The sequence below is a fragment of the Perca fluviatilis genome, chromosome 4 (assembly GCF_010015445.1).
Source record: "Perca fluviatilis chromosome 4, GENO_Pfluv_1.0, whole genome shotgun sequence".
NCBI lineage: Eukaryota > Metazoa > Chordata > Actinopteri > Perciformes > Percidae > Perca > Perca fluviatilis.
The window spans coordinates 9,823,757-9,851,134 of NC_053115.1; the positions used below are offsets into that span (position 1 = coordinate 9,823,757).

A 27,378-nucleotide genomic window follows, 5' to 3' on the forward strand; every position below is an offset into this window, starting at 1 on the left:
TTGGCATGCAGATACACACAGACACACACAGAGCAGCCTTTCCTGTCCAGAGTTTACTCTACTTGCTGGTATGCTGCCCCAGATACCAGAAAGGAGCCAGAGCAGGCACCAAACATACTTGAGCTGCAGTGCTGTGATGTGATTAGACATGGAGGATATCGACAGCGCCTTTTCATGGATTAGTATGTAACTCTGTTGTGCTACCCATAGCTGATGGGTTTGCATGAATTTTAGAGAAAACGGTAGCTTTTAAAGACACAGATATGATTGTTTGCGTGGTTTTGTGTGTGATCAAATGTGTCACACACATGCCCAGAGCATGAAGCATCATGTATTTGCACTGTCTCTCTGTATGTTTCTGTGTGGCCAGAAAGTGTGTTTATGTGAAGACATGTGGACCCCAGTAACAGAGGCGAGAAGAATGATACACAGTGATTAGCTGTTCCACGCTTCAGCAGTCACAAGTTTTTTTCTTCTTTTTGTCCATAAAATAGCTTAAAGTCAGTGAGCATGTGTGAATATTCTTTAGGGAACTGATGCTGATGATCACTTATCTGTCATCCTTTCAACTCAAACCAGGCTTTGGCTGCTACTTCTCCTGTGGTCTTCTACATGTTCGTGCCTCACACACGTTGGAATCTGATGAAAAGAAGTGATGTTATATCATCTTTATTGTCAGTTTGTTTAATCATGAGAGTGAATGGCGTGTTTATTGCCAGTGACGCCTGTGCTGCTAATTCAGAGCCACCCACACATAAATGGAGCTGAAAGAGCAGCTGCTAGTATTTTTTATTTTTTTGGGGGCTTTTCCCTTTTTATTATAGTGACAGTGGATAGACATGAAAGGGGGAGAGAGATGGGGGGTTGACACGCAGCAAAGGGCCGCAGGTCAGATTTGAACCCGGGCCGCTGCAGGACTCAGCCAACATGGGGCCAACGCTCTTACTGGGTGAGCTAGAGGCTGCCCAAGCTGCTAGTATTTTTTAAAAGAATAGCAAAAAGGTAGATAAGTCTTCCAATACATTCAAATGGATTTAGATAAGCCTAGCTCTCTGTGTACACGTTGGTGTATATTTTAATGTTCTTATGTCATGTGTATATGTGTGTGTTTCCTTACTGTGTGTCCATGCTCTCGTGTCTGAATACTTGGAAGCCTTTCATTTTCCTCGTCGCTCCTCCAGCAGTCAGTCTGCGTCTTTTAAACAGTGGCTTCATTGATGCTCCGGTCTTCTTATCCTTTGCTCTTGCCTTGGACAGTTTTAACCGATCCCACACTCACCTTACTGTTCTCCAGTTTGTGTGTGTGTGTGTGTGTGTGTGTGTGTGTGTGTGTGTGTGTGTCACCTTACATACATGTACATACAAAATAAGCACACAATTGCATGCATTCTTGCTCACATATGTGTGTGCATGCTACGTGGCAGACGTGTCTGTATGTTTTCTGTATGATTGTGTGTTTGTGCATCTGTGAATGTGTGAGAACCAGGCTGTGATGTCATATGTGGGTCAGCAGAAGGACATTATTGTGTCTCGAGCTCCACGGGGGGTGTAAGAGGTCTGTTTTTGGCCTCCTTGTGTCCAATTGGTCTAGCACAGAGGCCCGTCTGTGGCCTGAAGAACCTGAGGAGCGCCAGGAGCCCGCGGGGCGAATAAATACGCTGTGAAAAGCGTGTTGAGAGAGGTGTGAAAGAAATCAGAGGGCGAGACACTGGGTTTTGTGTGGAACAGTTCCCTCCCCCTCGCCTGCGCAGTACACATGCTCTCTCTTTCTTTCTCTGTCACCCACACACGCTTACACTTTTCCTTTCACAAACACCTCACATGGAGGTTCACAGTTCAAATAAACAGTGGCTCAAGCAGCGGGGCTGGGTCTGGTGTAAACAACAGCGGGCCGGGGTGATTTAGTTTCTCTCAGGGCACTGCTCTCTCTCACTGCTTCCTAATGGGCCATGCTTTAAATGGGGAACGTAGGGGAGCAGCAGTAAGTGGGAAATAAAGTGGGTGAAGAAAAAGCTACAGTCACTTTGATGTGACTGTCTTGTGAAGAAAATTGCTCAGACTTAGTATTCAAAACAAGCCTACTGTACATTTTAAAAGGCGCAAGAAGTGATGGTTTGAGAGTCTTTGCTTGGAAATGTGCTAACTCTGAAAGTTTGACCTTGATCTGATAAAAGTTGTTTAATGGGATTTGTCTGTGTGTGTGTGTGTCTGTCTGTGTGTGTGTGTGTGTGTGTGTGTGTGTGTGTGTGTGTGTGTGTGTGTGTGTGTGTGTGTGTGTGTGTGTGTGTGTGTGTGTGTGTGTCGCTCAATGTGACTCATTCCTCCTCCCGTGCCTTCTCCACAGCCTTGTCTGTCAATGTGTGTTTGCTGCCTACTGTGTCCCCTCTCGGCAGCGATCAGTCAATAAAGACCTGGGTTCACTGTCTCTATCGGCCCGTGATGAAAAACCTCTCCAGTCTGTCACGTCCTGGAAATGGCCTTCAAGGTCCTGTAGGGAGACGGCTGTGGTGGCCTCATTGACATTAACGGTGGTGTGTGTGTGTGTGTGTGTGTGTGTGTGTGTGTGTGTGTGTGTGTGTGTGTGTGTGTGTGTGTGTGTGTGTGTGATCTGCTCATCATCCATCCCCTCCTTGTTAGGGTAAACAGTGTAAACAGATGAAATAAAGGGGAAATTAAATTGCGTAAAACTGACTGAGAGGAATCATTTCAAAATATAACACTTCTACTTCATCAAATGATACCTTTGAAGAAACTCTGTAGGCTTTCAGTATACAGTATGTTCTCTGTGGGGTTACTAGTCTATTAGCTTAAGTGACTCAGGTTTTGTGCTTAGTCTGAATCTGATTTGAGTTTAGTCTCCTAATTCCTTCTGTCAGATTCATCGGTTTATTATCTAGACTACCACGTGACCTCATCTAGAGATTATCGCTTTCCTTCTCATACAACTCATTTACATCGTTTCTCCAATGGCCTACTGTATATGAACACAATCGCCCCATGAGATGCATAGCTATTTAACTGCTCCGAGCTGGATTATTGGGGTGAGAAGGGGCAAATTTGAACTAAAGGGAGAAAAGGCTGCCCCCTCCCAACTTCCCATTGAGTATATTTGGGTGTTTCTGTCTATGTAAGTGAAACTTTCTGCTGTGAGGCCACCTGTAAGGGCACAAAAGCTACAGCAAAGCTACGTTTTAATGAAAAAATAAAGAAAGGCCCTGAACACCTACTTTCTCAATCAGCTTATTACTGAAAGCAATGTACATGAACATGAATCTACATGAACAGAATGTAAAAGTTTAACAAAATGTTGTCGTTTTTCCCACGAGAGATTTCTGTTATTTTTTTTCTTCTGTGCTCTTCTCACTGATTTGAATTGGTCGGGGCTCAGTTGGGAAAATGTGATCTTGTCAGAACAACATTTCAAACTTTAACTGTGATTGTTGCTTATTTACTGAATATTGAATATTTAATGTTATAGAGTAGGGCTGACCCAAATGCTTTGAAGCTTCGACCGTTGCCATGGTAATCGTTGCCAAATCAGTATTCTTAGCGCTGTTTGTTGTGTGTCTGTGCCAGGGGGTGCACGCGTAGGTTCGGCGCTGTTGTGTGTGTGTGCGGTAACTGTAACAGAACATGTCACTTTGTTTTGTTTCTTTCCTGCTCATTAAGTTCCAAAAATATTTCGGCTCTGCTACGTCTTTAAGTATGTGCTCTGACACCGGCTTTGTTTCACTGCAGCGCAGGCAGTAGCCTACATGCATAGAGAGTATATAAAATGATCCCGTTGCTCTGGACGGAGACCAGTGAAGGATATTAGAAGCACTTTCCCGGTGCTGGCTGAGTGTTACTGCGCAGCCTCCAACTGAGCTCGAAGACGTAGATGTGACGTGAGCAACCTGTCTGAAAGTTGTAAGTCTTCTGGTAGCTGTGCCAAGAGAAATCTCAATCATTCCCAATCTCGCAGAGATGGAGAGAGCAGGTATATGTAAGGAGATAGCATGGGCACAGGCTAATTATTGCTAACTAAAATGCTAGTTAACATTAGTAATTAAACTTGAACCTACTGATGTAAGTCGAAACTGCCTGCGAGCTTCTCCTGTACTATACAGTAATTCCTCTACTCTGCAACAGTAAGTCGCGTGGTTATGACACAATCGTTAGCCTATTTTTCCAAAAACGTCTGCTACTGAGCCATAACGAGAGATACAAGGTTATGGAGCCTATAATACATTGTCGTGTTTCTTTAGAAATAAACAATGGACAAATAGAGTCTTTAAACGCTTCAGATGTAAAGTTATTCGCTGTCAAAATGCATACATTACATTTTTATATTTTCCAATGTCTTTACAGGCCCTGTTTCCTGTGCACCCTGGGTATGCCTGTGCCTGTGGCCCTAGATCTGTTTGTGTGTGTGTGTGTGTGTGTGTGTGTGTGTGTGTGTGTGTGTGTGTGTGTGTGTGTGTGTGTGTGTGTCTATTTTTTAGTTTTGTTTTACATGCTAATTCAATGATTGAACCTTTGGGTATCCTCATAATTGACTTCATTCATTATCATCATTACTCATGTTCAACTATTTATGTTGCTATTCATTATTTTACCCAAAGCTACACACAAAAACACAGACTGGTTTTGTGATGGGAAACTCAGACGTCCAGTTAGTGTTGTTGAAAGAGTCTTTTTTTTTCATGCAGTTGAATTGTGTTGATAGCAAATTGCAAACCAAACGTATGGTGTAGTTTTACATAAGCACCGCCCTGCTCATGTACATTTTTGTAGTTCCAGAGTGGATCGAAAGCCCACTGTCCAAACTCTGTTTGATGGACTGATCCTGTCTGTCGCTGCTCTACCCACAAGTCCTCCAAAGCTAAATATTTAAACGTGACATAGCTGACTGTTGGGGTTTATTTAACTAAAAGTTTGAGTTTAAACCATTACAGGAGAGCTCTGGAGAAAGTTCAAACATCCCCCTTGGCATAGAATATTTTTTGCAGATGCAGACTATGTTTACATCGCTAGGGCAAAACCTCATTATTCCTCACCTTCTATTTCACTATTCAATCCCATGTTTCTCTGCTTTTCCTTTTATCAAATGTTATCTCTAGATTTGAAATTTATGGAAGTACCATAAACCTACTGAGCATCTGGCCTGCTCCAGAGGCTGACCAGCCAAATACACATTCAACATGTGTTTCTTTTGTTGCACTTTCTCACCCTAACTGGATATATTGGTTTTACCTGGCTTCTTTACAAAGAACAGTGTGTATAAACTCTCAAACTCCACATAAAGCCTTTTGTGGTTGGCTGGCCTTCTGAAATTAAGCAGTAAGATCATATATCAAGACTGCGGCTGCCACCCCACAATTGTGGTGTAGCTAATGAGTATGCAAATTTTCATTATTAATGATGGAACATCTGGTAGGTCAGCTTGTGGCCACGGGCGAGGGCTGCAAGATGATTTGTTACAGAGAGAGCACCAGAAATAAAAGTCAGAAGAAGTTTAGTTGATGGAGCGATGTAGTGAATGAAACAAAAGCCCACACTGAGAGAGAGAGAGAGAGAGAGAGAGAGAGAGAGAGAGTGTGTGTGTGTGTGTGTGTGTGTGCGTGTGTGAGATATAGAGAGGGAGAGTGTCAGAAAATCAGTATCAACTCCCACACCACTCATCTGGGTCATGATGACAAGGTGGAGAAGTGGAATATCAGTGGAGGCTGAATGAGAGAGTTGAGTCAGAGAAATGTGCTACAGGGTGCTGAATGTGGGCGGTTCGGAGGTGGGTGGTTCATTCATGGAGCCACGAGATCATTCTGCATCAGAGCTAGCGCTTAATGTGTTGCTGTGAGAGAAATGAGAGATTTTTGTGCATTACTTCACAACATTTTTTTAAAAGGCGATTAAAGGGTGGGTTGAGCACTCAGAAAGCTAGAGCTCCTCTCGCAAGTGTATCTATATTTCTAAGGCACGAAAACATGAATAATAATAATGTCCCAACTAGGCATGGGCCGGTATATGATTCTGACGGTATGATAACCTTCAGCAAAAATATCACGGTTTCACGGTGCGGTATTGCAATTATAGCTTAAAAATGTCTTCTTTTTTTTTTTTATATCTGGGTAAAAAAGAAATTACGGATTACTGAACTGCATATTCTGTCCTTGACCACTCATAAAAAAAATGTATACCTTTGGAATGGTATGACAGAAAATGTTAGTGGTTTTGAAACCTTGACTTTTTCAAACCGCGGTATACCTTGAAACCGGTAACCGGCCCAAGCCTAGTCCAAACTCATTTTTCACTTTCTCTTGTTTGCCATTCCTCATATCCCACTGCGTCCACTACAGTATTTCTTTACTTCCTACAACTGTTCCTCCCTCTTTTTCTTTTTTTTTCAAACCAGTGCATGACCTAGTTATGTTTTGAATCAGAATCCACATGTACAGTCGGGCTGAGAAAAGCTCATTGACAAACTGCCGTTGTTGGGCACAGCGCGCTGGAAATTGAACTGCGTCGCCCTGGAGAGTACTGTCTACTGTGGAGATGGATGGTCTAATGGATAGACGAAGGTGGAGGGCTTGGAGTGTGTTTTTCCTCTGTGCTGAAGAGCCCTTGTGTAAGTGGGCCAGGAGGGGCAGAAAAAATAGCTCCAGTCCCCAGGAGGAGTCACTCCACAAAGTCACCTCCTTGCCCTGGGCCTTCAAGCGTGAAACTAAGTGTCCATACTCTTTCTTTCTTTCCTCTTTCTCTCTCTCTTTTTCTTTCTCATTGTCTCTCTCTCTCTCTATTTTCCCCTCTGTGGCTTAATGGCTTACCCAGGCCTCTGCATGAGCAAGGTCTCTGCAGCAAGAGCTGAGTTTGTGTGCTAACGAATCCCCAAGCTAATTAGAATTTCAGCCAAGCTGGCTACTCTCCTCATTTCCTTGCCATTTCCCTCCCTTTGGACAAATACAATTTCACCCCTCAACCCGCGCAGAATTAATCCAGTTAATGTTCAACATGGGGTGAATAATGGCCACTTATCTGCTGGGAACATGGGTACAGAGAGACTCTTGGGTGTAGGACCCATAGTGAGCCCCCAGTCTTGTGTCACACTAAATCTGCTTTCTGGCCAGAGTAGTTGGGCCACAGTACTGCTAGTTCATGGTAGAGGGGAGGTCAGTGTGGCTTCAGAATGACACTGCTCTCACTGAATGGGTTAGGAAAACCAGTGAACCTTTCTACTAAAGCCATTTCCTCTTCTTTGTGACTGGATGCGAGTGTTCACATGAGTCATTACACTCTTAATGTAGCGGAAGGACCTTTATCCAACAGCAGGTAAGCAAACATACTCACCAGGATTATCAGCACTGGATGTCAACAACTTCCACATCATCTCCAATGTGCCATGCACTGAGTTTAACACCCCGGTTGCTTGATTTGTTGGTCTTTGTCCTAGCACAGAATCCAGCAATTAAAGATTAACCCATTCTGCTCTAGGTTTTCTTTGGTTATGCTTAAAACATTTTCACTTAAAGAAAACCCACATCTAAAGGCCAAAGTGTCTATAGCTGTTCCGAACGGCCACTCTCAATGACTGGGTAAAAATCCTGCCGTCATGGAGACAGGCGAGACCTGATTAACCATTCCTATTATATGACCGAAATAGTTGTGTGAAGAATGAAAAAAGAGAGCCTGAGAGAAAAGTTCATGCCTTCCAACCAATCGCTTTTTGAAATGGGTGAGCTTTCAGTAAAGGAAGTTACAGAAAGTTCTATACAGCCACCTGATTCCAAAGCCGAAAAGGTGTACGAGAGATGGGTTCAGGCGCTGTTAAGGCATATTTGTAGATGTAAATTGGGTTTGGGTAAAGGGTTTACAGCTACATGAATAGGCTCAGTGGTATCTACAGCAGGACTTTCGTTAACGCCTGGTGACGTTTCGACAAGCAATTGACTTTTAGGCATGCTGGCACCTTAATACTCCCTGTTGTCTTTGTAGAAGTTATTCTTCAACTCGTTAACAATACAATTTGCAGTTCTGGAGACCTGATCTTGACCCCATCTGTACACATTTTACTTTACAATATAGTTTTGATTTCTTTGAGATCCCTGAACTCTAATTGCAGTTTTACAATGAATTTGGGTCACTTTTTCTCCAGTCAAACCAAAATCCCCTTGCTGCTCCCTATACTTCTCATTGCAGATCAGGTCTGGTTGCTAAGGAATGAATGAATAATATTACCCTGCCCTCAAAATCATGTTTGCCTCAGTTCTAGATCAGTTGGTTTAAGGGGCTGCAACACAGTTCAGTAGCCAGTTGGGGATCAGATTCTGGGAAGTGTAACTACTTAGAGTAGTTAGAAATTAGCTTACGAAACCTGCAGCAGTGGGATAGAAAAGCTATATGGGAGAGAAAGCTGGTTCTCTCCCTCCCTCCCAACATGTCTGAGCTATCAGCTGTTGGGGTGAGTCCCAGCTGCCTCGATGTTGACTCTCGAGTGATAGCCATCAGCATTTGCCACATGAAAGGAGAGGAGACTGGTGTTCCTAAAAAAGCAGATGAGAAATAAAGATTAAGATGCCATGTTGGGATGTTGGCAACATTTCAAATCGAGATAAAGGCATTGATTTATCAGGAGTGTTTCTGACCATATCATGCAGTATATAAATCAGTTCCTTCCCTGGTAAGACATGAATAATGTTCTTGTAGGATAAGATCCTTTGAGGCAGTACAACTTTTCTTGCATACTTCAAATAGGGCTCCCGGCTCCCAGGCGAACATGTATTTACAATATCTCTTATCCTGTGCTTTGATAGAGACAAAAACCTCCATATGCTTATGCATGCTTAGGAAGGGAGTAAACCTGGCTCTGTGTCTAAAATTACCAAGCAGAGTCTCTCGGTGCATGCCAAGGGTCCATGCATGCAATGCTATCTGTGGTATGTCCCCCAAGCTGGCCTCCACTGCTTTTATTCAGTCCTCTCGTGGCATTTAAAACCGCTCACTGCAGGTCAAGGAACACTTTATTGGGGAAAAGGGAATGACTTATTGGGGTAAATGGCTGGCCCCAAACCAGTTGACCCATTCTGTGGCCGCTCCGAGCAGAGGACACTGTCACTTAGGGCTCCTCATAAAATATTGTGGATAGGCTATAAGTACAGCCTGAGCTGTAATTGATAGTCTTGTGTTTGTAAAGGGGCCGCGATTATATGTTCTTATATATGAGACTAAGTCAAGGCGGGAGCGGTCGCGCCACGTGTGAGAGGAGAATCCAGGGCAGAAAGACGGCTTTCACTAAAAAAGAAAAGCAGAGCTTTTTAGTCTGACTCCAGGGAAGCCAGGGGAACAGTTCCTGAAAGGAGAAAAAAAGAGTGCAGCACTGTCCTTAAAAACTGAGGAGGTTGTTCAGATCTGCTGGCTGTTTTCAGCAGCTACAGCAAAATTCTTCTTTGTGCAGCTTTGCATACGTTATTTCAAAGTAAGCTTTTTTTTTTTTTATTCCTTGACACATTTTGTTTTTACTTGTGTTTTGCCAACAGGCAGCAGTGGGGCACTTTGGGGAAAAATATACACAAATCTTGATTTAATTACTCTCTAAACCATTTCCATCCATCTTCCAAGATGCCTTCTGAAATCTTCCACAAATCTGTTCAGCTCTGATTGCCAGAAAACTTTTGGCCATTTTTCCTTGTTCTTGACACATTTTGTCTTACACAAATATGCAAATGAGGAGCAGCAGTGGGACGTGGTGTAACACACATCGTAGGAACAAGTGGAGAGAAATAGCAGAGATTGTCATGTGAGTGTTTGAGAGATTGAGGAACCAAAATAGCTGAGATGGTGTCAATCTGCTGGGGAACTATTGTGCTGTTTATGTTGTCGCTAATAGCGGAGCTAACGGACATCACATTCTCATATAAATCAGTCCCTGATTTAATCTCCTTTTCCTTTTGTATTTTGGTCAGTTGCATTTTGATAAATATCAATGTGGGAAGCAAACTTTAATTATGAAGCACTTTTCAAATCAGAAGTTACAAAATGATTAACACTGGAGACTAGAGCATTTTCTACTCGTAATAACATAAAATACCAAATATGTATAGGTGGTCGTTAAATCTATATAATTAGAGAATCCTCTTTACTCTGTTAATTAAACTTTGGCAGACAAAAACAAACAAAAAAACAGATCCAATAGGTGCAATGCAGGGGGGAAGATAGGCTACTTTTATGATCCTGCTAAATTGTCTTTACATTTTTTTTGATTCAAAGGTTTTTCATTGGTCTGTAGGCCTTTTGTCCTTCATCCAGCTAATGTCCGCTTCTTATGTTAAACGACACTGTTTTGTTTACAGGGGCTCACCTCCCCATTTCCCCATTTCCCCATGCAGGTCAGCGCCCTGCAGCTCCTCTCTCCCTTCCCTCTCTCTCTCTCTCTCTCTCTCTCTTCCTCTCTTTCTCTCTTTCTCTCTTTCTCTCTCTTCTTGTCCCGGGCCAGTTGATTCAGGGAAGTGGTTTAATTCACATGCAAATCGCGCCAGAACACCAGTCATTCACGCTGCTAATTACGCCAGTGTTGAGACGCTGACTTGCTGACATCACACCGGGTTATTAGCATGCAGGGAGGAGGGAGGAGGAGGGTCGGTGGGTGCATGTGTGTGTGTGCGCGCGTGTGCGCGCGCGTTTGTGTGTCAAGTTACCCCAGAAGACAGGAAGTAAGCGGTTGCCTCGAAACAAAAACTTAATATAAGGGGTTTAAATTGACTTGATTTTCACTCAGGACAGAAATGAATAGAATAAAAGCTAATTACTAGCTGTGGATTTCTCAATAATTAGGCCTACGTGTAAAAGTTTAATTATTGAGTTTAAATGATTGATCATGTGCATGGTAGTTTAATTACAAAATAGGCCTACATAAGTCAAATCTTAAGCTCCCAGTAGCTTTTTCCAGAGCGTTCAATCTCCATCTTCATTTGAGAAGACAGCATAGTTATCACTGAGCTATTTCCTTTTGTAGCACACTCCTTTTGCATTCTGTCTTTTAATTTGGTAAAAGAAAAAGCCAACGTTTTCCCAAATATTATATATGATTGAAGTTACATTAACATACATACAACATGAATTGCCTACATATGTACCTATGTGTTGCCTATACATGTACGGGGATAGAAAAATCTAAATCACAAAGGGCACATTTATTTGATTAAATTATAAACCAAAATATGTCCCAAAACTTTTGACAACGATGCTTTTATTTTGAAAGTGCATACCGGAAGAGATCGTGTAATAAATACGCTCTTGACACCGGTTAAAGATTAAAGCGCTGCTGTCCAGTGGGTCTGTCAGCAGCGAGCGGAGCAGCTCCACACGTATGCTCAGTGCTTTTAACGAAACTCCGCACGGATCTCCATTTAGAGCCGTCAGCAGTAACCTAACCCTGCTTCCAAGAGAGATTTCTGTCTTATTCATTTGGATTTTCAAATATTTTGTCGGAATCTGCGCTCTCGTTTGGATCTGTAAACGGGGATCTGATTTTACGCACTTTAAGTTGGCTCTCTATCTGCGCTTTTCTCCTCATTTGCTCAACTCCTGAATGTGTTTGCGGAGAGCAGGGGGTTGACAAAAGGCGTTTAAACGGAGGGGGTACATGTAGCAGAGGGGTGCAGACACCGCACAGCGGGTAAGAGTGGGGTGTTTGCGTGGCAAAGCCGTGGCGTTGGAGTTGTATGACAAATTCTGCAATGAGAAAGACGCATTTTAAAACCCGCACCACCACAACCAGCACCGACGTCAGGACTATGGCTGACATCCGTCGCAGTTTGTAAGAAGGTGAGCAGCTGATTATTGATCGTGTTTATGTTGTGTTTGGAGCCGTTTATAATAGCGCGACGGGCGACTTGTTGGGGTTTCGAAAGCATAATGGAAGAGATAATTGAGTCCCATGTGTTTAAATGTATGAAATCGAATTTGTTTCTGACTAAGCTTTTTACTCTCTTTGAAATGTGTGCGTAAAGTAGCCACAGCACTAAAAGGGGAAAAAAACCATGGGCTTTGAAAATAAGTTTTTGCCCTCTTCTTCTTTGTCACTTTGCTCAACACCGGGTGTTATTTGGATGCGGAGTTGTCGGATGCAGAGTTGTCGGACTCGCACTGTAGCTTTCACCGTTTAAATATCCCCCACCCCACCCCCTGTGGCGCAACGGTCAAGCTACTGTGCGCTTTCCAGCCAGAAAGTCTTTGTTGTGCAGAGTCAGACTCGGTGCCATACGGATTATATATTGATAGTAAATTAACTGATAAATAAACAGGCATCTGTAAAATATTTAATTCGTCCCCAAACCCCCCCGATCAACTTGCTTCATGATGTTTCTCCAGTCAAGTCTTATTATTTTGTCATTGAGTCCTCATAGTTAAAATGCCCTAATCATTTCCTGGAGTTTGCTGCAAACTGCACCGGAATCAAGTGGCATAATCGTTTTTAACACATTACAAGACTGCAGGCTAATTGAGCCATTTAGATGGCTACTTTTTGGCCGTGTAAAGGGTCACTGGATTAGCACATGAATGGACTGACTGGGAGATAATGAATAATGTGGCTTCAGCAGCTGGCTGCAGTATCGTCGGGCTCCTCGGGTCTGAGAGCAGCCCAAACATTAACTGAACTGACAGGAGCCTAAACGCCAGATCAACATTATTTCTGACATCCGCAACTGCTTTTCTTTTGGTGGGGGAGAATCACCGCATTGGTTGGTGCTCTTTTCTCCACTGACAAGAAAGAGAAGTCAACATAATATCCCAATAAAATTCCTAGAGGGATGGCAGATTTCCTGGCAATGTGTTACCAGTGTTTGAGTATGGTCTGAAGTCTGTACTGAGATTGTCTTGGAAGCCTGTCCCTTCCAGGACTCCTCTGTTACCATCCAAAGTAGCTTTATGGAACAAGTCAACAGTGAATGAGTGTATGTGGTCCAGTCTCCTTCTTAAAGCCGAGGGAGAGAATATAGAAGAAAAAGCCCAGTCTCTTACAGATCTACAATTTAAAAAATACTGTGACCATTGAGCCCTGATGTTGTTGTCCTCGTAGTGCATGTGTTTTGTGTGTATTACATATCTCCAGTTATTATAGGTTACATTATACAGTTAAAAAGTCTCGCCCAAATTCGTCATTAGGTTGTGTTCCACTAGCTTTTGGCTCTCAATAATTTTGGCGTTGAAATATTTCTTCATAACTCTTTATGAAAGCCTAAAACATTGATACTATACATGTTAAATTGTTATTTACTTTACTGGACAACACAAATGATTTCAACCAATATGAGACAGTCATTATTTTGCACGAGTCTTAGGTTCACTATTACAGGTGTGCTCCAGCAGTTTTTGTACTGTACTTTCATAAAGTTGGGGCAGGGTCCATTGATTGAAATTGAAGCAGCAGAGCTCGAGATATCCCAACTTTTTAAGTCTCTAGTGTGGGCCAAGATCCCAAAACACTGGCTCCTACTTTTCCCATAATACTCAATAGTGATTAGACCCTCTACTGCCACTGCCCCACTTTTCTTGAACCCCACACCTCTAGTTTATAACACAGGCTTTCTGTTGAAAAATGTAAGTTTCTAGACCAATTTGAGTAATGTGCACAATTGGTGGAGTGTCTCACGGGAGCGTTTATTGTTGAATGCTAATGAAATGGTTGTGTTTAGATAAAAAATTTTTTTAAAAAAATGCAAAGATGCCTGTGTTGCTGTCCATTACTCTTGGAAACTCCTCATCAGGTTGAGGCTAGTGGTCTAAAGGCTAGTTGAAAAGAGCACATGACTTTGGCTCTTTAAAATTTGTTATGACAGGTGGATGCAGGCCTAATCTCTGTCCTTGGCAACACGCTGCATCTGGTTCTTACTAATTAGCCACTAATGGAAAAGGTCTTTGTCGAGCCTGATTCTTGTCGGGAACACCTCCAGTCATGTTCAACTGTGATTGGCTCCTAATGGCTCTGATGTCAACATGCAGCCCAGTGTATGTAAAAAGACCTTTTATTTGTAATTTGTGCAAGCGGGGCTAATCGTTGAATCCTGAAAATTCCAACAACTGTTTCAAAACACTGGACAACGGAAATGTTGCATTCACCAAAAAAAAGGCAGTTACAGAGAGAAGAGTCTGTCGTCCTCTTCCCCCACTTTCAGAGAAAACAAAAGCAGAGGCAGGAAAAAAGAAGCCCATGCTTGGCTGCAGTGTGCACCCAGCTGTTCTCTCCTCTGAGCTCTCCTCTCTTGTCATCTAACCTCAGTTTTTGCGCAGAGCTGCCATTTAAAGATGGGATTTTAATCTGGCCATCTAGAGTGATGCCATGGAAAAGCTGCAGCGGTTTTGGGAGCTGCTCAGGAATTAGAGTGGAATGAGACTTCAGCTTCAAACCCTCCAAGGCTATACTCCCTCCACTGGCTCTTGGATACAGTTGAATCAGATGGTTTTCTAAGCTTGGGTTGAAAAGCGTCTCCTAAGGAATTATAGTTCCAACCCTAGCCCTATTTTTTTAATTTTTTTTTTTTTTTATTTAATTTTTTGCCTTGCAAAGATAATTTTGAGTCAACTTTTGCTTTGCTTTGAAGCACATTTACCAAGATGGTAGAGTTGATCCTAGAGACAACAACATGGCTTCTTTGGACCAAACTTGAGACCATGCTTGCTGAAGATCAGTGATCTAACGCAATTGAACCGAGTCTTATGTAACTTTTAGAGGTGTGCCTCTCAGACTCCAGGCAGACTAGTCACATATTAAAACCACCCGTTACCTGGGTTACAGGGCTAATGTAGAGGAGCAAGACAATGATAATTAACCCAAAACAGTGAATCATTCTCTGACATCATGGTCACGGGGATTATTGTCCAAAAACAATACCCCCCGGGTCTTGAACAAACCTCACACTCCACCTGACCAATGATACATCAGCGTTTACATCTCCCAGGGGATGAAAGCCCAGTCATGTTTGAATAAAGAGCAAGCCTTTTTAACTTCCCTTCTCTTTACCTCTCAGTCATTTATGAGGCGACAGCGATGCACTTCACTTGTATTACCAAAGACCCAAAATCTCTCCTAATTGAAATCACGTAGATTACAAGGGGAAGCTCGGGGATTAGGTTTCAGTGGAGGGGAAATCCCAGACATGTGCATGAAGTGTGTTGTAAATCATGAGGATAGAAGGGGATGGAAGGAGCAACAGGCCCCTGTAGGCCTACAGTATCTCTGCCAGCGCTGATGTGGGGGAGATCAGATATTTTCGAGTTGAATCGCTTGAGGAAGGTCATCATCACACATCTGGACTGAGAGATTTAGGGTCGGATAGGTGCGTTTCTCCAACGGTCACGAGCTTCTCTGCCTCCAAATTGAACTCCACAGAGACCATAGGCGGAGCGTGGGGCAGGGAAGTTGTAATGTGTCCTCTCAGAAGGAATGCAGTGTGAAATGCTTTCCTTCAGCTCTGGCTATTTGTATACTCTTATCGCCAAGAGTCCCTCCTCACCCCAAGGCAGAAATAACTGCTAACCACCTGGCAGCGTGTCATAAGACTGGAAAGGGTGTCCATACGTGCTTAATGCTTGTTTGTCTTCCCCTTTTGGTGTCTTTGTCTTTCACTTACACTCATCATCCTCGCTGCGAGTGTGTGTTCTTAAAGATGCACACATTTCTGTGTGTCAGCCAGTTAATCCGCCTTAAATTAGTAATGATGGTGAAGGTGCTGGGCTGTAATGAGGCACGCTGCGTCCCCCCTGGCTATAGCTTCATGCCGCTGGGACAGGGATTTTCTAAAGAGTCGGCCTGCTTGACAGCTCCTTGATGACTTTGTCTGCCTGAGCTGCATCGCTTCCTCGGTTTATCATAACATTAATATTAATGCCGATGATATCTGGCCACTTCATGTGTAATATTGATGGAGTTAGTTTGTAAAGCTTGTGACTTGCCCACTGCAGAAATTGCAGGGGTCTGCCTATCTGCTTTAGGCGGTGTTGAAAGCTGGAGCTGACAGTTATAGGCTGCTAGGCTCCTCACAGATGGCGATGAATCTCAAGTGGTGATGGAGAATTCTTCAAACTTGAGACCTGTATATTGTGTGTGTTTTCTTTTTAAGGATTACATGTCATATGTTGTGGTATGTCAATGAGGTGTTTTACTTGGAGAGCTACACGTCTTTCCAGTGTCCATTCTATCAACAAGATTCATCAGTGCTGAGCCAAGTAGACTGAAGTGCTTTGTTTACCAAGACTCAACCCTTGGGCAAGAAGTGCCCCTTTGAACGACAGACATGGTGAGACTTGGCCAGCTCTCCACATGGTGCTGTCTGCACTCCAAGCGCTTTATACTACCAGATCCTCAGCTGACCAAGCTGTCAGTCTGTCAAACAGTGTCCTGATTGTCCTTAAGCTCTTCCGTAGGGCCTGTCAGTCAGTCAGACAGGCAGGTGTCCGTCTGGGAAAGTAATGGGATTGTCTCCCTGGTTTGGCCATCTAAGGGGGAGCAAGGTTTAGTGGGATGCAACCTTCTGGCCACCCAGAGTTTACATCTCCATTCAGGGGCTTAGAGCTGTCAAGGACACGGGAATCGGTATGTATGCAGTGTCTTCTCCCTTTGGAGCAAAGTACAGACCTGGTGAAGGTGGCCTATATTTTATTTTTAATCCATGCTCTCAGGTATTTAACCCACATCCTCTTCTCCTATTTGGGAGATGTCTTACACACGCTCTGCGTCATTTTCAGGTTTTCGAATCATTTCTGTCTCTTAAAGGTCCCATGGCATGAAAATGTCACTTTATGAGGTTTTTTAACATTAATATGAGTTCCCCCAGCTTGCCTATGGTACCCCAGTGGCTAGAAATGGTGATAGGTGTAAACCGAGCCCTGGGTATCCTGCTCTGCCTTTGAGAAAATGAAAGCTCAGATGGGCCGATCTGGAATCTTGCTCCTTATGAGGTCATAAGGAGCAAGGTTACCTCCCCTTTCTCTGCTTTGCCCGCCTAGACAATTTGGCCCACCCATGAGAGAGAGACATCATGGCTTTCATATGAGAAAAGTGGCAGTTGGTCAAGGCCACACCCCCACCCTACACCTTTCCTCCCCCCTCTCTCCTCCTCAATAGCTACAGACACAGAAATGGCACATACTAAGGAAAGCTCATTGTGGGACTGGCTCTAGTGGCTGTAATTCTGCACCAAGACTTCAGATACAGTATTGGGGGACCACTAAGGTCTATATAAAACCATCCAAAGGGCACCATGTCATGGGACCTTTAATCCCAATATTTTGTAAGACAACACTTCAGAATAGTAGTCCGTGCGTGCGTACAGTGCTGCTTTCCATCACGGTCATTGGCTGTATTCTGCTAATATCCATAGTCTGTTTGTGATTATATCCTTGTTCTTGGCACCCGAGAGGATTGTTGAGCATTGTATTTGTGGTACCCACATTTTACTGTGAGAGCTGCAGTGGGAAGCCTTGACCTTTTTAAACTGTGTGGAGTTAACATCCTTTACGAGTACAGGGTCTGCAAACAGACTCCATGTGGTTTTGAACAAAAATCGAGAGATTCACAACATTTTTGAGGGGGCTTTTACTGGGGCTACAGACGAGTAGGTTGGGTGACAGATTTTCCTTTTTTTACAGGTAGTTGTCTGAGGTTACCTTTTTTTTGAAAAAAGCTATTTAGGTTATTTTTATTTTCGGTGATTAATGGCAGGCTTCAGAGGCCCAAGCAGCAACTGCAGTATGACGTCTTGTTTCTGTTGAAACTCTACCTCCCCAAATGTATTTCTGTTTACACTGTGATTTATTAAACTGAGGGGTTGTTTTTACCCTAATGGTGGTGTATTCTGGGGTAGAAAGAGTTGAAGTGTACGAAAGTTATTTGCAAAGCACAAATCACACTTTTCAACAGTGTAATTTAGGAGGTCAAATAACTTTTGCCTTCATTCCTAATCTGAGTCTCTTATTCTATTAAATCTTTCATTATTGTTGAAGCAAAGTTTAGTCTTCATACGACATTGGCTTAACAGATGCTCTTTGTCTGTTTTTGTCCATGCGTGGTGTAGGAAGATCTGTGTGCACTGTAAGTGTCGCCGTGAGGAGCATGCTGTAACAGCCATGCCTGTAGAGATGGAGAAGACGGTCACCAAGCTGATGTACGACTTCCAGAGGAACTCCACCTCTGACGACGACTCGGGCTGTGCCCTGGAGGAGTACGCCTGGGTCCCACCAGGACTCAAACCTGAGCAGGTATTAAGAACATCTTACACTTATCTGAGCCACATTAAATTCACACTGGACCGCACCACTGAGGTCTAATTGTTTGTTGTCCAGCTGCTGGTGTTAACAACAGACTGGCATGTCAGAAATGGATCAAAAGACAGTGAAGGTCCTGGGATCACATTACAATTACACTAATCAAAAAAACTGCCCATATAAAGAGGTTTACTCCTCGACGCCGCAGGTTCGACTCCGACCTGCGGCCCTTTGCTGCATATCATTCCCCCCCCTCCCCTCTCCCCTTTCATTTCTTCAGCTGTCCTGTCAATAAAGGCCTAAAAATGCCCAAAAAATAATCTTTTAAAAAAACCTCATTTCATTATATGTACATACTACAATATGAGTTCAGGAAGTTCAAATGTATACATGAGACATGTTTGATGTATCAAACATTTGAGTTTGGACAAAGCAGGGGGGGGGGGGAAGGATTTCAGTAATATGCACAGAAAGATTACAAGTTTATACATTTACATACCAGTAGTTTAAACCTAATTGAAAGTTTGTGTTGCACATCATGCCAATATTTTGTAATTGTTCAGTTAGAGCTCCACCTCACTATATGATAGCTCACCAATTGTGCTGACTGCTCCTTCTGCAGGCTAATGGATAACCAGGATTATATGGCGCCAGCAGTCAGTGAAATTAATCTCCAATTCCTTTTGCCTGCAAACATGTTGACAGTAGGTTTCATCGCTCTCACGGCAACAAAGCTAAGCCTGAGTAATTCACAAACTCATTAAAGGTCCCATGCATGTTGAAGAAAATCCTATTTTGAAAATGCTCAATTGAACCGTAGGTGTGCACGTGTGGGAGGGTTTCCAGTTTTATAGGACAATAGAAGCGTTTATGGAAGCTGGTTTCATGTTGTTGATGAGCTGGAAGCAATGAACAGGCCAATACAATGTTGGTATGGCTCCTAGTTTTCACCACCGAGGACTGAGCGCAGCTATTTTCCATCCCCCTCAAGGGTCATGCGTCTAACCCTGAAGTCAATTAGGTTCATGTCTAGTGGGGGTATGACCTCAGGAACAGTCAGGCCATAATGGAAACTGGACTGTGCAGTATTGCATCAGCACCGCACTATAAACAATCTTGAAATTAACTAGCTATTTTTGTATTATGTGGAAAATATTGTGACAATTAAGAGCACTTCTAACAGCCTAGATGAAGAGTGTCCTTAGCTATAGAAATTTAAATTTTCCCAACTTTACGTCCAAGGCATTCAAGCTGTGGAAACTTGTGTGACCTCCTACAGAGGAGCGGATGTATGCCTGATGTGGGGCTTTTCAACACCCGGCCTTCCTCTGCAATAGGTAAAGACAGAGTGAGAATAGAAGGTGACTGTAAACACACAGTTAATCTCCAGGATCTAAACGGTGGGTTTAGGTTTCCCCGTAGGGAGCCGGGGCTGTGATAAGTCGGCTATTCAGCCAGCAGTGGTGTAAAGTCACCACTCTGTAACGAGAGATTTCAGACCAGGACAGTGGCATTCAGTCAGCTATATCTGAGGATTATGAGGGATAACTCAGCACCTTGTGTGTGTGTGTGTGTGTGTGTGTGTGTGTGTGTGTGTGTGTGTGTGTGTGTGTGTGTGTGTGTGTGTGTGTGTGTGTGTGTGTGTGTGTGTGTGTGTGTGTGTGTGTGTGTGTGTGTGTGTGTGTGTGTGTGTGTGTGTGTGTGTGTGTGTGTGTGTGTGTGTGTGTGTGTGTGTGTGTGTGTGTGTGTGTGTGTGTGTGTGTGTGTGTGTGGTCATTAGTGAGTGTGTTGGAGATGTTATTGAGCTGCGGTGTTAAGGAGGGCTTGCCAACATTCTCTCTCCCACTGTCTTCTTTTGCTCTCCTCTCTCCATCCTTCCCAAATAAAATTCTTGACCGTTGCCAAGTTAGTTTGTCAAGGCCAAGAATGTTGCTCAGCATTGGCCTGTCTCTGGTGTTTTAATTTTGTTTTACAGTAACGAAGCACGAGCTGCACTCTAATGTGCATACGCTATTCAGTATGTATCAGGATCGGATTTTAATTTGCATTCAATCATGAATAGGGATGGGCATCGTTTGGATTTTAACGATTCTGATTCCAATTCCGATTCTTCCTTTCGATTCCGGTTCTTATCGATTCTCGATTCCGATTCTTTGAGTGGTGGAGTTGAAACGGGTTAGATGCTAATTTCACAAATAAGAGCAAAGTTTTATTTTGATTCATAGGTGGGTTGCAGTTTTACAGCTTTTACAATGCAAAATAAAGCCACACTAGAGCTCAGCTTACTGTGTGCACGGCTGCAACACAACAAGCACCTGGCTGCTACGGAAACCAAAACTTGCGCATATTAAATTTGGAACCTATAATCAGATTTGAAACCAAATCCTCCAAACGATTCCAATAAAGAAACGATTCCGATGGAATTGTAATTTTTGAAACTATTCCGATTAGGAATCGGTTCTCGATGCCCAACCCTAATCATGAAGTCTGCTTTTTCAGACTACTCCCATGTGGGATATTTGAATAGAAATTCAGTTCAATCCAGGTTCTGATGTGGATTAACTTTCAGACAACAAAGAGCCCGTCTGAAAGGTACCGGAGGCTAGTTTGACCTGTTCCAAATGGACCTGACTGATTCCCATCTGAGTTTAAGGACCATGCCAAATGTCAGCCCATTACCTGATTACGGCCAGCAGCTGTGAATGGGAGATAAATGATATAGCTATAAAAAGCGCTTTACGCATCTCTAAATGATTGTCCAATCTGTCAACTCATTTTTAGCCATGCTCGCAGCATGACCCTAATCCAGAATGAAATATCTGATGGATGTACTGACATGAAAGTTTGTATATATATATATTAGGGGTGTAACGGATCACAAAACTCCCTGTTCGGATCAGATCATGGTTGTGAGTCACGGATCGGATCAATTTTCGGATCAGCACAAAAAAAAGGCTGAATGATTAATTAAAAATGTAAAAACACAAACTTTCCCCAGTAACTTGTGGTTAAACGACAAAAACGGATGAGAAAAGGGTATTTTACAATAACTTTGAATGCACCACGAGGTTGACAACGGCAGTGACCAAGTGCTAGTTTGTGTCTTTTGGCTCTTAGCTTTACCGGCAGACTGTTGTACATCCTGGTGTTGGAATCCTCTACAGTGAAATAAAGACCCACTTTACACTGTTTACAGTATAGCTGTCAGCATTTTAACTGTGTTTAATCCAGCTACTAGCTAACGGTAGGCTAACGTTACCCAATGCCAAGTGTAACGTTAGTGTTACAAGCCTGACATGCAGCATTGCTTCTGTTGCCTGTAACAACGGTTTCGGAGCATCAGAGAGCAGCACAGACAAAAAAAAATGTCCTGTATCTTTTCACGGCAAACCTTCATAGAGATTTATCAGCTTACTTTAAGTAACGGCGACAGTAAAAATGCATTTCACACACACTATTGTTATGGTTAAACGCGGTTCACATGCATTCCGAACTGTGAGTGTTGATCCATACGGACCACGGATCAACTATGGTCCTTTACACCACTTATAGATATTCATGGTCCCCAGAGGATGAAGGCCACTGACTTAGGTGATTCTCTGACCATTCCTCTTGTGCCACAGTGAGGTTGTTTATTGCTAATTATTGAATGTTACCATGCTAATACACCTAAGGGCCAATTCAGACCAGAAAAGCTATCTGGCGATTCGCTGCAGGGTTGTGCGGCAGTGGGTAGGATTGGGCATCGAGAACAGATTCCTGCTTGGAATCGTTTCAAAAATTGCGATTCCAGTGGAATTAAATATTAGAATCGTTTGGAGGATTTGGTTTCAAATCTGATCATGGGTTCCAAATTTAATATGCGTAAGATTTGGTTTACGTAGTGGCCAGGCACTTGTTGTGTTGCATCCTTGGAGCACAGTAAGCAGCGCTCTAGTCTGGCTTTATTTTACATTGAAAAAGCTGTAAAACTGCAAACCACCATTGAATCAATAATAGGCATGTGACCCGTTTCAACTCCACCCCTCAAAGAATCGGAATCGATAAGAACCGGAATCGAAAAGAAGAATCAGAATTGGAATCAGAATCGTTAAAATCCAAACGATGCCCAACCCTAGCGGTGGGAGTGTCATGGCCCATTTGTGTGACGTCCTATTGTGTTTTTTAATCCCCTAATGTAGCACGTGTGGACTTTATATTTCATAATTATTGTTTTCCGTCATCCATCATTTCCGACAGTCATGGACAAACGTTGAAAAACAGCTGACTATTACAATAGTGCTTGTGTTTGTTTTTTACCCTCAAGGGTGCATTCCAATACCCATACTACCATACTATTTAGTATGCCAAAAACAGATTTAGTATGTCCCAATACATAGTCTGTCAAATGCAGTATGACCAAAATTCCAGGATGTCCTACTGCATTCAGTCACATTTTGCAGTATGCAAGCCAGTATTGCTTTTCTGGCTATTCTGACCCACAATTCTCTGTGCAGCTTAAGATATGTCACATTGACTGAGCCGCAGAGAGAGTACAGACAGATGACAGCCTGATGACTGCTTATTGACGGTTATGAGCAAGAGGGTCAAAGGCACAGTGTTATGACGAAGTATTATGTCCCAATTGTATGCACACTGTACCTTTTTTGTAAGGGCAGATGCAGTACGTACTAAAATTAAATAGAAAAAGTATGTGATTTGGAACATAGCACAAGATGGTGACAATGGTAAACATTGTACCTGCTAAACATCAGCACACCGTCGTGTAACTGTGAGCACCGCGGTCCCCATACAACCTCACAGAGCTGCTAGCATGGCTGTAGACTCTTAGTATATTGAGTATAGCTTATATTTCGTGCTTAATTAACCCATCTCAGGCCTTTTTAACTTTCAAACTCATTAAATTTGCTCCCACAACTGTGCTGCTGACTACGGTGTTGAGCTGTGGGCACATTTCAGCAAAGACATTAGAAGAGAAGGACAGCGAATGAAAACAGTCGTTAAATCTGCTCACTTCACTATGAAATCACCATCTTTCCCACCATGTTTGGCTGTAACTACCAGTGTTTTCTCAACAATATAATATCTTATGTGTCCACTAACCACTGTGAAGTGGCTTGTTAAGAAAATGTCAGGACTGGTGCCTGGTGGTGTCTTTTCCTCTAACTGTCTGGCCATTAACAGCAATGGAAACCAGCTGTGTGAAGCGTGCGCTCTTGTCACTCAGATGCAAAGTCCTACCATTTGCTTTAGCTTTTTAAAAACTCTCCTTTCAGTACAGTTCGAAATTCTGCCCTGTCTTTAGTTCTGTCTGCTTTCGATTACAGTTATTATCACAAGCTACTCCTCCAACTGTGTCCATTATGTGCATCGAAGTGTGTGTGTGTATCTGTCTTTAGATCTGTTCCTTGAGGCAACAATCTTTTCACCTCTAGGTAGGTGTGTGTGTGTGTGTGTGTGTGTGTGTTGTGTGTGTGTTGTGTGTGTGTGTGTGTGTGTGTGTGTGTGTGTGTGTGTGTGTGTGTGTGTGTGTGTGTGTGTGTGTGTGTGTGTGTGTGTGTGTGTGTGTGTGTGTGTGTGTGTGTGTGTGTGTGTGTGTGTGTGTGTGTGTGTGTGTGTGTGTGTGTGTGTGTGTGTGTGTGTGTGTGTGTGTGTGTGTGTGTGTGTGTGTGTGTGACGGATCCGGCATCCAACAAAAGCAGAGAAGAAGGAAATAGGTTACACTTGCAACAAGAGGTTCCTGCTGTTAATTCATCCCAACAAACGTGCATTTAGACTCTGGCTCTACAGCATCAGGACAAGAAAACTAAAAAATGAGCGTTTTTAAAAGCAATATATTTTCATTTTGGTCTCTACGTACCAATGTGTGTCTGCGTTATTCACGTTAATCTGTTTAGTGTTTTGTGTGACTCTGTGTTATTGCCAAGGACGAAGCTAATGGCTTCTGGGCAGTAGATCCATTGGGTAGACAGATGAGGCATTAAGATTGCCGTGACCTAGTCAGCAGGTATCGATCATGTTGTTTCTCTTTACATTCCAAGTCTTCATTGTGTGTTCTTCGGTATTGCTTTTGTTTCTTACATTCAATCAAACATTATCTTGATTCTTCTTCTACTTTCACTCTCTTCATCCATCTATAATTTTCATCATGTCTTTATTTTCCTCTCCACACCTCTCCTACTACCCCCTCCAATCACATTCATATATGACAGCCTGACCTCTGTTATACCCCGGCCCCCTGTTACAGTGTCATAAAAAGGACTGCAATAAATAACACTGAGATGACACTCATTGTCTGCAGCTGTAATGTAAAGATTGTCCAAAGCAATTTGGAATGGCCAGATAAGCATTAATCCTGCTGTCGCACACACACACTGCTACATGTATTTGTGTTAATCACGTGTGTACGTGAGTGTGTGTGTGCACATTTGACAGGTCAGCGATACATTCCCATGTCAATGTGCAAAGATGGAGAGGTGCGGTTCCATTAAGTCTCCGCGGGTGGGCCATAAATCAAAGTGGTTTTCTGTGTGTGTGTGGTGGTCACTCTCGTTTTTTTTTTTTTTTTTTTTTTTTTTTTTTTTTTTTTTTTTTTTAAGTGCTGAAATGATAAATAGACATCTAACCGTTTTGTGTAACTTGTCATGTTAAAATGTGAAACGTGTAGGTTCCAGCTTATCTAAAGAAAGATTTGTAGTTTCTCTTTGTCTTATTATAAACTGTATCTGACCGTTTAGCTGTTTTACTGCTGTACAAACAAAGTAAGCAATTGGAAAAGTGAGAGTATAGGAGCTCTTGGATTTTTTTTTTCCTTATTTTGTGACATTTCATAGACAAAAATATGAAATCAATTAATCAGAAATAGTAATTGAGGGTTAGGGTTAGTTAATTTGATAATGAAAATGATCAGTGTATTTTGGGTTTGTCAGCTTCTTTACATGTTACGGATATGTTGTTGTTGTTCTTCTTCTTTATCATCACGCACATCCTCTTTCTGTCTCGGTCTTGTGCTCAGGTTCACCAGTACTACAGCTCACTGCCCGAGGACAAGGTGCCTTATGTGAACAGCCCAGGAGAGAAATACCGAATCAAACAGCTGCTCCAGCAGCTCCCGCCCCACGACAATGAGGTGAGAGTCCAAATTGACCCCTCCCCCACCCTCTCCATCCATCCATATATCTAGCCCTCCCTCCATCCCCTCCTTCAGGGCAGTACAGAGATAAGAGGAAGGAGACAGAAAACAGGAAATAATAGTCTGTCTTAATGGGCAGGAATGAAAAAGTGAGGTTTCTGTGTGTGTAGCTTTCTTTTTTTTTTTTTTTTTTTACATTAATAAACCAACAATTTGGTACAGTACCAAAGTTTGACTAGTTTAACGGTGTTATATGATTTAAAGAAACAGGCAACCACCTTTTAACTCTATGCGTCTGCGTAACATATCCCACTTTACAAATGTATGTTGATGTGTGTGTCTAGGTACGCTACTGTAACGGTTTGGACGACGAGGAGAAGCGAGAACTAAAGCTCTTCAGTAACCAACGAAAACGGGAGAACCTGGGCCGCGGCAACGTCCGGCCGTTCCCCGTGACGATGACGGGGGCAATCTGCGAACAGGTATCGTACAGAAATATCCGAAACCTACATTTTTGTGTCGTTTCCCCGGCAGTCAAGAGACATGACGAGATGATCTAAATGTCATTTCTGCGTTGCATGACAAGGGCGTATGAAGTGCAGTGAGGTCAAAGGTGCGCCGTGTGGCCGATGGAATGAAAGCATTAAATAGTGTGACAGACATACTGAACAGCCCGCTGGCATTTCAGGTCTTTGTGATGATGTACGAGAGGTGCTTTATGTTGACATATAAAGGGCAGAGACGTACAGTCGCCCGCTTTTATCACAACGTTGTGGCCTTGTCAGTCTCACCTCAAAGTGTTGTTCTTAAGAGGATCTTATATCACATCTTGCACGTGTGTTGCGTCTCATTGTCCCAGCTGCCATAGAAGCTGTCTACCAATTACACTTTTTGTTTGTCTTAAAATGTAGCTTCACATAATACCTCGGAGAACCAAGTTACAGTTAAAACTGCTCTAAATCCCTCTGAAAACATTTCATAGTATTACCCAGTGTCCCATCAAATATTTAATGTGTTGTCTACATTTATTCTTCCGGTGGCCTGCAGAGTGCAATGGAGAGTGTTCTTTTAACAACAAACTAGCGCACTTCAGCATCCGCTAGCCATTTGTTACTGTGTGTACAACAAGCTCAAGCAAAACGGAGCTACTCTCTGTTGTGTTGGTGCCTCGGGTGTATAGATGCTTTAAAGCTTGTGTTTCTCGTTCACACACACACACACACACACACACACACACACACACACACACACACACACACACACACACACACACACACACACACACACATACACATACATGAGGGAGCAGATTGTTTGGAGAGTGTGTATTGATTGAATTCCCCGCCCCCCTTTGGCCTCCTTGCAGCAGTAGCCTATGTGCCAGTTAGATAACCTGATTGTAACTCTTGCTTCGTCTCAGTCTTCCAACCCCTCTAAATCTACTTTGCCTACCCGACCTTACCCTGTGCACTCCCTCTCGTTTATCTTTCCGGCTTCTTTACCTTTACACCTCCACGCCAATCTTGCTCTCCTTTTTATCCTCCCATATATCCCTCAATTTTTATTTCTCCCCTATTGCCACACCACTGTCTTCCAGCAGTATTTTAACTTCCTGTCTGTCTGTGTGCTTGTCTTCCCCGGTCACACATGTAAACGCACCCTCTTGCTCTCAAGTTTTCAAGCCAAATTCTGTTAAAGACCAAGATGCAACCGATCTGTATCGGCACCAATACTGACCTTGTTAAAGATCCCATGAAATGGGCTCTTGAACTTCTTGGAAAACTGTACATCTTCAGTGGGGATCTGCTGTAGTGCTGAAACCATTAATTGATCGATTTGTCTTTAAACATTCCCATGTTCCAGCTTTTCATTTGTAAAGATGTGCTGCTTTTCTTATTCTTATGTGATAGTGAATGGAATATCTTTGGGGTTTTGGACTGTTGGACAAAACGAGCAATATGAAGACATGACCTCAGGCTTTAGGAAATTGTGTTTTTAGGGGTTCCTTA

The 27,378-nt window shown here is 42.9% G+C and overlaps 1 protein-coding gene across 2 annotated transcripts in view; it reads left to right on the plus strand.

Moving 5' to 3' along the window:
* Window positions 1-27,378, plus strand: part of prickle2b (prickle homolog 2b) — a 96,424-nt gene that overhangs the window by 63,524 nt on the left and 5,522 nt on the right. The window contains exons 1-4 of one of the 2 annotated variants that reach the window (XM_039797360.1): window positions 11,304-11,799; window positions 18,048-18,231; window positions 25,253-25,366; window positions 25,714-25,851. In XM_039797360.1, coding sequence (XP_039653294.1) covers window positions 18,100-18,231; window positions 25,253-25,366; window positions 25,714-25,851 — 384 coding nt within the window. In that variant the 5' untranslated portion in view covers window positions 11,304-11,799; window positions 18,048-18,099. Of the gene's footprint in view, window positions 1-11,303; window positions 11,800-18,047; window positions 18,232-25,252; window positions 25,367-25,713; window positions 25,852-27,378 lie in introns of those variants that run through there. The other variant, XM_039797359.1, reaches the window with a different exon arrangement.